Raw genomic sequence first — 12123 nt, 5'->3', positions numbered from 1 at the left:
AGATCAGGATTCTCATTCTCTGTGATTTAAGGTTCACAACTGAGAATTTGGACAACTTCTTCCAAATGCCAACTCCAAGAGTGAGAAATGGTCAGAATGTGTTCCCTTCTGTTTTGTTCACTGTTGTAGGTTGTCCTTGCTGCAGGATTCTGACCTACCACTTCAGGACCAGTCGGTATTGTTCATCCTCTATTCATACAAATATCCCTCCTTTTAAGCTACCAATTTATTCCCTTTGCACAGCTCCGAGGCTCAACGCTGCTGCCCTGGGAGGATGCTAGGAACCATCTAAGCATGTTCAGGGTGAAGATACCAGCTTAGATTAGCTGTCAGCTTTCAAGTGGCAAGGACAAAGGTCCAGCTACCCTCTTCATGCTGGATGGTGATTGGTCAATGGCCCAGAAAAAGCTGAAGATCCGAAAAAAATTACCATTACTATGCCAATCGACAGGAATATATCAGGAACTCCTGACTCCAAAAAACATTTCCAGCGTCTCACTCCAACACGTTCCCAGCATCCCTCACTCCAACACGTTCCCAGCATCCCTCACTCCAACACCTTCCCAGCATCCCTCACTCCAACACCTTCCCAGCATCCCTCACTCCAACACCTTCCCAGCATCCCTCACTCCAACACCTTCCCAGCATCCCTCATTCCAACACCTTCCCAGCATCCCTCACTCCAACACGTTCTCAGAACTCCGCATTACGACACATTCCCGGGACCCCTCACTTCGACACGTCCCAGGACCCCTCACTTCGACACGTCCCGGGACCCCTCGCTTCGACACGTCCCGGGACCCCTCGCTCCGACACATTCCCGGGACCCCTCGCTCCGACACTTCCCGGGACCCCTCACTCCGACACTTCCCGGGACCCCTCACTTCGACATGTCCCAAGACCCCTCGCTCCGACACATTCCCGGGACCCCTCGCTCCGACACATTCCCGGGACCCCTCGCTTCGACACGTCCCGGGACCCCTCGCTCCGACACGTCCCGGGACCCCTCGCTCCGACACCTTCCCAGGACCCCTCGCTCCGACACATTCCCGGGACCCCTCGCTCCGACACATTCCCGGGACCCCTCGCTCCGACACATTCCCGGGACCCCTCGCTCCGACACATTCCCGGGACCCCTCGCTCCGACACATTCCCGGGACCCCTCGCTCCGACACATTCCCGGGACCCCTCGCTCCGACACATTCCCGGGACCCCTCGCTCCGACACATTCCCGGGACCCCTCGCTCCGACACATTCCCGGGACCCCTCGCTCCGACACATTCCCGGGACCCCTCGCTCCGACACATTCCCGGGACCCCTCGCTCCGACACATTCCCGGGACCCCTACTCCGACACGTCCCAGGGCCCCTCACTCCGACATGTTTCTGGGACCCCTCACTCCAACATGCTCTCAAGGACCCTACACAGATCAGGGTTGCCTGATAAAAAGTAATCTCAATAACCACTTTGAAAATCAGCATCTCACAGCCACGACCTAACTAACCATAGTGACTGGAGATAGAAAGGCTTCTACATCTGGCTAAGGCTTTTTTAGAGATTAACCTACTGGCTAGCAATGGCTGGTATGGGAGTAGGTGAATCAAACACCTCAAATTAAACTGAACCGGCAGGCCAGAGTTTGATAAAATCATCATTTCTTGGTACTTGCAGCAAATGGACTGGAAATTCCTTTCTGGTTGCACTTCAACCTAGAGAAATGGCTGGTCATATTTTACATCAGTCTTTCATCTCAATAAATATTACTCAGTTAGACAGAGGCTGTGCTGTTTCCTGGCCTGGCCATGTTCCTGAGGATAGCGCACAGGCTGGGTCCAGAGGTCACTCACGAGGATGGGTGGTGTAGACTCTTGCCTCCATGCAGCAATCTTCCATTGTTTGCTATAATGCAGTCCTGCTTCTTGAGCCAATGCCCCCACGAATGTGAGGTGGGATGGGGAGTGGTAAACGGTGACCTGACACAGAAAGAAAGGTATATTTTCTATTTATTTTCACGTAGTCCCTGTCGCTGTACAGTCCCTTCCTGTTCCCTTACCCACCCTGCCACCCCCTCCCTCCCTGCCCCATCCCTCTCCCCAACCTGTCCTCTTCTCCTACCTGTCACTGAGCCTCTGCCAACCCTGACCTGCCCAGCTCTTGCCCTGTCCCTGGAGAAAGTATAAAGAGCTGCAAATGGGAACATGAGAAAGAAATCAGTAAGGGATATCAAGGACAACAATAAAGGTTTTTACAAAGATAGTGAGAGAAAGAGGGTGGTAAAAGTAACATGAGCCACTTAAAGACAGACATAAGTGATATTGTAATTGGAAATCAGGAAATGGCAGGTTTACTAAATATTGCTTTTCACAGCAGAGGATGAGGATAAAGTGCAGAAATACATGAAAAGCTAAAAATAACTCAAGGGGAGGAACTAACAGGATTCAGTATAAGTTAAAAATGGTTATGGAGAAACTAGGGAGGCTAGAGGTAGACAACTTCTGTCACTCAATAGTGTCCACCTCAGGGTATTAGAAGGAGTAGCTGAGGCAGATTTAGATGCTCCAGTCATAATCAATGATCATCAAAATTCTCTTGACCCAGTAATTGGCAATTTCTAAACCAAGGGACCAATGTCACTTCACTATTTAAGACGGGTAGGAGAGATAAGTGAGGAAATTATCGACCTTTTCATCTAATGTTTGTTGTGGGCAAGTTTTTATTAAATGTTATTAGGGACAGAGTGACTGAAAGTTTGGACAAATATGAACTAATGAGAGCGAGCCAGTATAGCTTTGTAAAGAGGAAATCATGTCTAACAAACCTAGTTACATATTTTGAGGAGGTAACTAACATGGTGGATAAGACAGTGTCTATGGGTTATTTATATGAACTTACAGAAGGCATTTGACAAGTTTCACATAGCATTTAAAAAATGAGAGCAAGTGGAATTGGAGGCAACCTATTGACACGGATAGGAGGTAGGAAACAGAAAGTAGGGATAATGAGTATATATTCCAACGGGCAAGATGTGATGACTGGTATTCTACAGGGAGCTGTAATGGGACCACAGCATTTAAACTTATAAACAACTTGGATGAAGGAATAGAAAGCCATATATCCAACTTCACTGATCAGGCTAGGTTAGGTGGCTCAGTAAAACATGTAACTGGGTGCAGAACGTTGCAAAGAAACATGGATAGATTGAGTGGAAAAAAGTGTGGCAGATGGAGTTCAAGGTGGGAAAGTGTGACATCATCCAGTCTGGACTTACGAAGATAGTATTTGCTAAATGGTGAGAACTGGGAACTATGGAGGAGCAGAGGGATTTAGGGGTCCAAGTACAGCAATCATTAAGAACCAGTGGACAGGTACAAAACATATTTTAAAAGGCTAATGGAATGTCAGCCTTTATTTCAAGAGGACTGGAATACAAAGGGGTGAAAGTTAGGTTACAGTTCTATAAATCTCTGGTTAGAGCCTCTATGTAGTACTGCATTCAGTTCTGAGCACTGCACCTTAGGATGATATAATATCCTTTTTGAACGGGTGCAGCACAAATTCACCAGGATGATACCATGGGTAAAAGGGTTGAATTGTGTGGACAGGCTGCATAGGCTAGGCTTGTATTGCCTTGAGTAGAGAAGATTAAGGAGTGATCTAATTGAGGATGAATCAGAAGATGAAACAAGGCGCTGAATGGGTAGATAGAAAGAAACTATTTCCTCTGGTGGGACAGTACAGAACAAGCTTAAAATTGGAGCTTGGCTTTTTGGGGTGATGCCAGGAAGCATATTTAGCAGACATCTGGAACCCTCCCCGCTAAATGCTTTTGAAACTGGGGGTCAATTGAAACTTTCAAAAGTGTGGTAGATAGATTTTGTTAGGGCTCTGGAGCCAATGCATATAGATGGTATTAAGGTATACATAAGCTGTGATCTAACTGAATAGCTGAACAGACTCAAGGGGCTGACTGGCCCACTCCTGTTCCTATGTTCCTACCCCTGTGCCAATCATGTCCTACCCAGCGATGTTTGGTCTTCCATCTTCTCTTCAGCTTCAATTAGTGACCCACTGTGGCTGTGATGTTGTAACATATCGAGGTGAGAAGAGCTGGAAATACTCAAACTCATCCCAGTCACTCCAATAGAATGGGAATCTGGAATAAATAAAGCACAATCAAACGATGTTAATTAAGTGGCTAAAATATTTATTTACAGCTCACACATTGGTCCTCAAACTTCTTTGCCTAATGCCCCCTCAAACATTTCTCAGCCTCTGCAGCCTTCCTGCAACAGATACTCACAGTAATTTGCATTTCCATAGCAGTTACTACACACAGAGGACTCTGAACCATAGGGAGGGGAGGAAGAGGGTCAAGATAATGGCTGAAGAGGAGTCAGAAAACAGAGTATTGGTTAATGGATGTTTTTCGGATTGGAGGAGGTTTTGTAGTGGAATTCCCCAGGAGTCAGTGTTGGAACCCTTGCTTTTCCTGATATATATTAATGTACAGGATACAACTGCAAAACTTACAGATGATTCGAAACTTGGAAGCACTTGAATTGTGAGGGGGATAGTGTAGAAAGTCAGAAGGACATAGACAAGTTGGTGGAATCTACAGACAAGTGGCAGATGAAAATCATTGCAGAGAAGTGTGAAGTGATTCATTTTGGTGGGAACAACACAGAGACAATATAAAATAAAGGGTATAATTCTAAAGAGGGTGCAGGAGCAGAGGGACCTGAGTGTATATATGCATAAGTCATTGAATGTGGCAGCACAGGTTGAGAGAGCAGTTAATAAAGCCCACACTTTCATAGGCTTTATTAATAGGGGCATAGAGTACAAGAGCTAGGAATTTACGTTAAACTTGTATAAAACACTGGTTCGGCCTCAACAGGAGTATTGCATCCAGTTCCAGATGCCACGCTTTAGGAGGGATGTGAAGACATTAGAGAGGATGCAGAAAAGATTCAGCAGAATAATTCCAGGATGTGGAACTTCAGTTACGTAATAGATTGGAGAAGCTGGGACTATTTTCCTTGGAGATGAGAGGGTTGAGGAGAGATTTGATGGAGGTATTAAAACTGTTCCCATTGGCGGTAGGACTGAGGACAGGAGGGTGCAGATTTAAGATAATTGGCAAAAGAAGCAATGGCGACATGAGGAAAAACATGCTGTTTGATTCCATCAGCCAATCATTGGGACGTGTGGCCTACCTACCTGGCATCTCATCGGCACTAAATTTCATCCACAATGTAGCTCAATTGTGTGGCTGTCTTTTTGGACTGACAGCAGCTTGGGGAGTCTATAGTTCCACATTGCTTTCTCCAGGCCAATGCTCGGCCAATTAGAATCAACCTACCAACTAATCAGCATCCTTTTCTCCTGTAATATAAATTGCTGAGATTGTTTGAAATTTGTCATTCTGCTTTTGTCCTGATGAGTGCCAGATAAAAAGCTTTGGCAACATGTCTCTCTTTTCAGCAAGGTCCAAGGACAAAACTCTTGAAGTCAATTCTCTGCAAGCCTATGGAGTGTTAATGGGTTGGTGAGCTTTAGTGGGGATGAAGATATAGCAGGTCACAACAATCTGGATGACTTGGGTCTCGGAACAGTAGAATAAGGAAGCAAAACAGAAAATGTTGGAAATACTCAGCAGTGCTGTTAGAGAGGGATTAAATGAGCTTGGCCGAGAGATGGGATCCTTCACATAAATTCAGATGGGGGGAATGCAAATGTGGCAATGGAAGGCAGAAAATTAATAAGAAAATTTGGAAGGCAGAGTAAACAAAGGCTTGAAAATAAATAACAAAGGAGTTTGGTTGTGCTTAACGGTCTCTAGGTCAATGGAAAAAGTCCAGCGAATAAGGCAGATGAGACAAGGTCACAGACAGACACTTAGCTGTTGTTCCAAATACTGAAAAATGGCTTTAAGGAATACAGACTGCCAGAATTGATTGTTTCCCCAGGGTATTTTTTTTAAGGCAGCAGACATCTGGTCTAACAGTGTTTCCCTCTCCAAGAACAGAACACCACTAAGCCTGTCCATATGTGGCACCTGAGCACAGTCCAGTAATTCAGATGCTAAGACTGGTTCAAGGGTCCCCAAATTGAAGGTTGTTAACCTTTTGTACAATCTTTTAAAGTCCATGATATATTCTTCCTTGAAATGACAATCAGCTTTCCAAAATCTATCAACTTCTGACCTCATAGACATTTAACAAGCTGTCTTTCTTGTAGATTTCATTCAGGAACTCTAACAGAAAGTCCAAACCTTCAGCACTCTCCAACTGACAAGGATCTATCTCGCAAAATACTTCTGATTTTGCTTGTAGGAAGTAGCAATGCCAAGGCCATACCTTGTTTTCTCTTTGACAGATTCGTAACCCATGTCCAAAGATTCACTTCATCTTTCCACTGGTTATATGGTTCAGCCTCCGAGAACATCAGAAGGTTACCATACCCCAATAATTCAGATATACTTTTTGCCATTTTGCATAATGGACACTAGGCTTTTATCTTTATGTCTGAAAAAATGTTCCTAAGTTTCCAACCTTCACTTTAGGCAACCATTCTTTGCTACCATGTTCTACCCCATGAAGCATGAAGCCCAACGGTAAAAGACAGAACTGGAGCCTAAATCTTTGCACACTTCTATAAGCTTTTATTTGCAGAGATAGACATTACAAACATGCACCTCCTAACCCAACCACCACAGTTTCAATGTACTCCTATTTACAGGAACCCAAGTTACACCCACCATCTGTAAATAATTAAACACTCAATTAATATACAATTATCAGACAACTTTACTGAGGTCGTGCTGCATTGCAGGCGAGATGTTAAAATGAGGCCCAGTGCTTGTTCCAGAGAGTGGAAAAAGTCCCAATGGTGCTGGTTGCACAACAGCAGGGATGTCCACCTGTCTTACGAAATATACATTCCTCTATAATACCTCATTAAAAAACCGATTCTCTCATCGCTGTTTGTGCAACCTTGCTGTGCTTCAATTAGGTACCACCTTTCCAAGGTTACTTCAGTTCAAAAATACTTAATTGGTTGTGAAGTATTTTGGGACATCCTGCGATGGTGAAATGCACTATCTTAATGTAGATTCTTTTTTTCTCTGTATCTCTCTGTCACGAGGACTTGATATCAGGCAAAACCTTTACCCACTGTGGCAATGCCTGACTCACATTCTTTCTATCTGCTAAACAACTTGCTGAGTTGCTGTTTTACCACTTCAGAGTGTACAAAATGTAAGTTAAACAGTTAAAATCACAATATTAATTTACCTGGCCCCACAAATCTCCTGCCGATGTGTGACTGAGGGGCATATTCCAGAGCTGTGAAGGACCGGTGGTAAGAAATATCTGACTGGAAAAGACCATAGGAATACAATTGTTGTTATTACTGTCCCTCTTAATGTTGTATTGAAACAAAAATTATCAGTGAGTCCGTGAAGGTGAAATTCCATTTCAAAAAATGGCATTTTACTAATAATTAGCATTTACTTCATTAATGATACAATCATTGAGCGAATGGAAATAAGAGCCTGCAACCATCTGGACAATATTCCTTATCCCAATCGCATATCCGATCAACTCACTCCTCCACTTGCCCCATCTGCACACCCACTTCCTGCTCCACCCATTTCTCTCTGCTCCAACTTGCCCTACTTTTCCACACTCCACCCACCTCACCCCTTCATGCTCCTCTTATTTCTCCCTACTCCTCCCAACCGCCTCTCCCTGTTCCACCCGCCGCTCCCTTCTCTACCTGCCTCTCCCCTCTCCAATCGCCCCTGCTTTCCCCGTCTCAGTCCGGCAATCCTCCCTTAACCTCTCCACCCGCTAACCCCCTCCATGCTCCTCTGCACACTTCACAGGAGGAGAAGTGAAAAAAAATCTTTCCTATTTATTTCTTAGTTTCATCCATTGTAGAGCTGAAAATACCAGCTGGAGTTTGTGTCCATGTTGGCTCTTTACAAGATCAATCCCAAACTAATCCCACTGTCCCGCTTTCTCCTGATAGCCACTGATAGACACCTTTACCCAAATTCAGAAGTTAATACTTTAAAATGGCCTGGAAAGCAAGTATAACACAGGAGGAATGAGAGAAGTATAGCAGTAGCCCCTCACAACTACTACCTATTTGAAGATAAAGTAAGGTCAGCTCAAGATAACACACCTTTAACTGGTCCTGAGATTCCACCCTCCCAAATCACAAAGTGGTTCTCATCCTGGACCTTTGGTTGCCTGGTCTGGGTAGACTGCAGAAAGCAAGATCTGCCTCAGTATTCCTAAAGATCCAAGCTTCTACCTGCTGAACACATCCATTAAGGAACAAATAACCCACTAGAATCCAGAAACTAGTGCAACTGTCACAACAAGCTGCAAGACTGTATAGTTAACTACCACTGAACTGTGGTTGTCAACTCTCCTCACAAAGATACATAAAACATTAGTGGGGCATGTCCCAGTTAGAAAGGGTGACCTATGATCTATGGGAAATACTGGGCAGTTTGAAGCCCATTCCTGGCTGTCCATACAACCCAAGGCATAAGAGACAGGTCATAACTAACAACCCTTACTTGCATCATGAAGTACAACACCAGAACCCTATAAAAGGCAGACCAATAAGCTCCAGGCCATCGAACTCCAGGGACTTCATTGCATCCTAGATCGTTGGAGTAGGGAACCAGCCCATATGGACCATCAAATTTCCACCAGTTTTTTTCTCCACGTTCGACACCTAGTCTATTCTTCCTCTCCAGCTCATTCCCTATATCCTTTATTTAGAATACCTTTCTCCCAGCATCGAATTACATTTTTGAAAGAACTTATGGAACAACAGTTTGTGCCAGAGGCTTTCATATTCTAACCACCCCTCTATGTGAAGCAATCTTTCCTAACCTCTCATTCTTTCTCGAACTCGTGCTCCCCGAATACCACCTCACCGAATCACACAGTGCAGAAGAGGCCCTTCGGCCCATCGAGTCTGCACCGATACGTGAGAAACACCCAACACTTTTGTTTTAATTTATTCATTCATGGGATATGGGCATCATTCTTTATTGCCCATTCCTAATTGCCCTTGAGAAAGTGATGCTGATCTTGAACCACTGCAGTCAGTGTGGTGTAGGTACACCTACAGAGCTGTTAGGGAGGGAGTTCTAGGATTTTGAGCCAATATCAATGAACAAGGCACCAGGCATTAGTAGATGCGTAGATGGTGTCCTCAACCGTCAACTCCTTTTGGAAGCCTTCCACCCCCAGGCCTCTGTTCACAGCATCAAACATTCTATTTAAGGAGGAGTCCATTTTAAGGACCAAAAATTGCCTTGGTCCATCAGCTGAATTAATGATGTTACATTGGAGGAGGGGGGAGGTGGGGGCAGGGGGGGAAAGTAAACAGCGAAAACATTGCTCTTCACCAGGAGTTCGGCAGGGGGATGTGCTTAATTGGCCAGGAGCAAAATGATTTTACAGTTTTCTTCAAATCCAGCTACCTGACAATGCGCACGTGCCTCTGATACAAAGTGCTTGTGAAACCAATCAGAAAATATGTCCCAGGTTTCCCAGGCTCTCTTATTGGCATAATAGTGAACAGGCAATGTCTGAATACCCTTGAAGCTCCTAAAATATTTGCTATTCCCAATTACAGCCAATTTATATTTGTGTGTGTCAGCGCATTGGCACAACCAAGGTTAGTTAGCATCCTTAACACCCATTGGTGCACTCTCCACAGCCAATCCTCTAGGCGTACGGCCGGAACAGACTTGTTTCATCAGCATTGTAAATTTATTCAGGCAAATGGTTTTTGTCTGAAATTAGCATAGCAAACTCGTCAATAAATTTCCCAAAAACATCTTCGTCTGCAGAGGCTTTATCATCACAATCGTTCAAAAACTTGATACCATGATGCTTCCTGAACTTCGACAACCAACACTTCACAACAATTTCCACCATGGTTTTGGTTCCACACTCGTGCGAGAGGGAGAGGCTGGTCCTGTCCTTGTGCGAGAGGGAGAGGCTGGTCCTGTCCTTGTGCGAGAGGGAGAGGCTGGTCCTGTCCTTGTGCGAGAGGGAGAGGCTGGTCCTGTCCTTGTGCGAGAGGGAGAGGCTGGTCCTGTCCTTGTGCGAGAGGGAGAGGCTGGTCCTGTCCTTGTGCGAGAGGGAGAGGCTGGTCCTGTCCTTGTGCGAGAGGGAGAGGCTAGTCCTGTCCTTGTGCGAGATGGAGAGGCTGGTCCTGTCCTTGTGCGAGAGGGAGAGGCTGGTCCTGTCCTTGTGCGAGAGGGAGAGGCAGGTCTTGTCCTTGTGCGAGAGGGAGAGGCTGGTCCTGTCCTCGTGCGAGACGGGGGGGCTGGTCCTGTCCTCGTGCGAGAGGGAGAGGCTGGTCCTGCCCTTGTGCGAGAGGGAGAGGCTGGTCCTGCTCTTGTGCGAGAGGGAGAGGCTGATCTCGTCCTTGTGCGAATGGGAGAGGCTGGTCCTGTCCTTGTGCGAGAGCGAGAGGCTGGTCCTGTCCTTGTGCGAGAGCGATAGGCTGGTCCTGTCCTTGTGCGAGAGGGAGAGGCTGGTCCTGTCCTTGTGCGAGAGGGAGAGGCTGGTCCTGTCCTTGTGCTAGAGGGAGAGGCTGGTCCTGTCCTTGTGCGAGAGGGAGAGGCTGGTCCTGTCCTTGTGCGAGAGGGAGAGGCTGGTCCTGTCCTTGTGCGAGAGGGAGAGGCTGGTCCTGTCCTTGTGCGAGAGGGAGTGGCTGGTCCTGTCCTTGTGCGAGAGGGAGAGGCTGGTCCTGTCCTTGTGCGAGAGGGAGAGGCTGGTCCTGTCCTTGTGCGAGAGGGAGAGACTGGTCCTGTCCTTGTGCGAGAGGGAGTGGCTGGTCCTGTCCTTGTGCGAGAGGGAAAGGCTGGTCCTGTCCTTGTGCGAGAGGGAGAGGCTGGTCCTGTCCTTGTGCGAGGGGGAAAGGCTGGTCCTGTCCTTGTGCGAGAGGGAGAGGCTGGTCCTGTCCTTGTGCGAGAGGGAGAGGCTGGTCCTGTTCTTGTGCGAGAGGGAGAGGCTGGTCCTGTCCTTGTGCGAGAAGGAGAGGCTGGTCCTGTCCTTGTGCAAGGTGGAGAGGCTGGTCCTGTCCTTGTGCGAGAAGGAGAGGCTGGTCCTGTCCTTGTGCGAGACGGAGAGGCTGGTCCTGTTCTTGTGCGAGACGGAGAGGCTGGTCCTGTCCTTGTGTCCTCTGCAGATTGGTGACATCGCAGCCAGGTTGTGACATATGTTGTTGGATCCCAATGTGTCAGAAGTGCAGGTCCATGTAGTCTGACAAACATGAGTGCTGATACTGGCTTATGAGAATTCCCGAGCACGTTGGTGTTATAATTAAGTTCATGTGATTGAATCCTCGCTCACAATCTGCAATGCTGATTGGAATTACTTAGGTGCAATTTAGTACTGGTCATAAATCCTGGGGAATGTGTTGTCCAGCTTCCTCCACGTAATCTCTGAATGCATTGATTGCAGAAGTCGATGACAATTTAAACCGCTTGCATAGAGAAACATAGAAACTAGGAGCAGGAGTAGGCCATTCAGCCCTTCGAGCCTGCTCCACCATTCATTATGATCATGGCTGATCATCCAACTTAATAGCCTGCTCCCGCTTTCTCCCCATACCCTTTGATCCCTTTCGCCCCAAGAGCTACATCTAACTCTTTCTTGAAAACATACAATGTTTTGGTCTCAACTACTTTCTGTGATAACGAGTTCCACAGGCTCACCACTCTCTGGGTGAAGAAATTTCTCCTCATCTCAGTCCTAAATGACCCTAAACAACCCCATATCCTCAGACTGTGACCCCTGGTTCTGGACTCTCCCACCATCGAGAACATCCTTTCTGCATCTACCCTGTCTAGTCCTGTTAGAATTTTATAGGTTTCTATGAGATCCCTCCTCATTCTTCTGTGCTCCAGCGAATATAATCCTAACCGACTCAATCTCTCCTCATATGTCAGTCCCGCCATCCCAGGAATCAGTCTGGTAAACCTTCGCTGCACCCCCTCTATAGCAAGTACATCTTTCCTCAGATAAGGAGACCAAAACTGCACACAATATTCCAAGCGTGGTCTCACCAAGGCCCTGT

At 46.5% G+C, this 12123-nt stretch overlaps 1 protein-coding gene across 4 annotated transcripts in view; it reads right to left on the bottom strand.

The window, feature by feature from the left end:
* Positions 1–1363: 1363 nt before the first annotated feature.
* LOC144668501 (protein FAM149B1-like) overlaps positions 1364–12123 on the bottom strand; it is a 139474-nt gene continuing 128714 nt past the window's right edge. For 3 of the 4 annotated variants that reach the window (XM_078530529.1, XM_078530531.1, XM_078530530.1), the window contains 3 exons: positions 7296–7377; positions 4019–4153; positions 1364–1973 (listed from right to left, as the gene is read on the bottom strand). In XM_078530529.1, coding sequence (XP_078386655.1) covers positions 1900–1973; positions 4019–4153; positions 7296–7377 — 291 coding nt within the window. In that variant the 3' untranslated portion in view covers positions 1364–1899. The remainder of the gene's footprint in view (positions 1974–4018; positions 4154–7295; positions 7378–12123) is intronic. The other variant, XM_078530532.1, reaches the window with a different exon arrangement.

The sequence above is a fragment of the Cetorhinus maximus genome, chromosome 27, assembly GCF_964194155.1.
Source record: "Cetorhinus maximus chromosome 27, sCetMax3.hap1.1, whole genome shotgun sequence".
In the NCBI taxonomy this organism is placed as follows: Eukaryota; Metazoa; Chordata; class Chondrichthyes; order Lamniformes; family Cetorhinidae; genus Cetorhinus; species Cetorhinus maximus.
The sequence above is the reverse complement of the archived record's forward strand: the minus strand, read 5'-3'. Positions and strand labels throughout refer to the sequence as shown.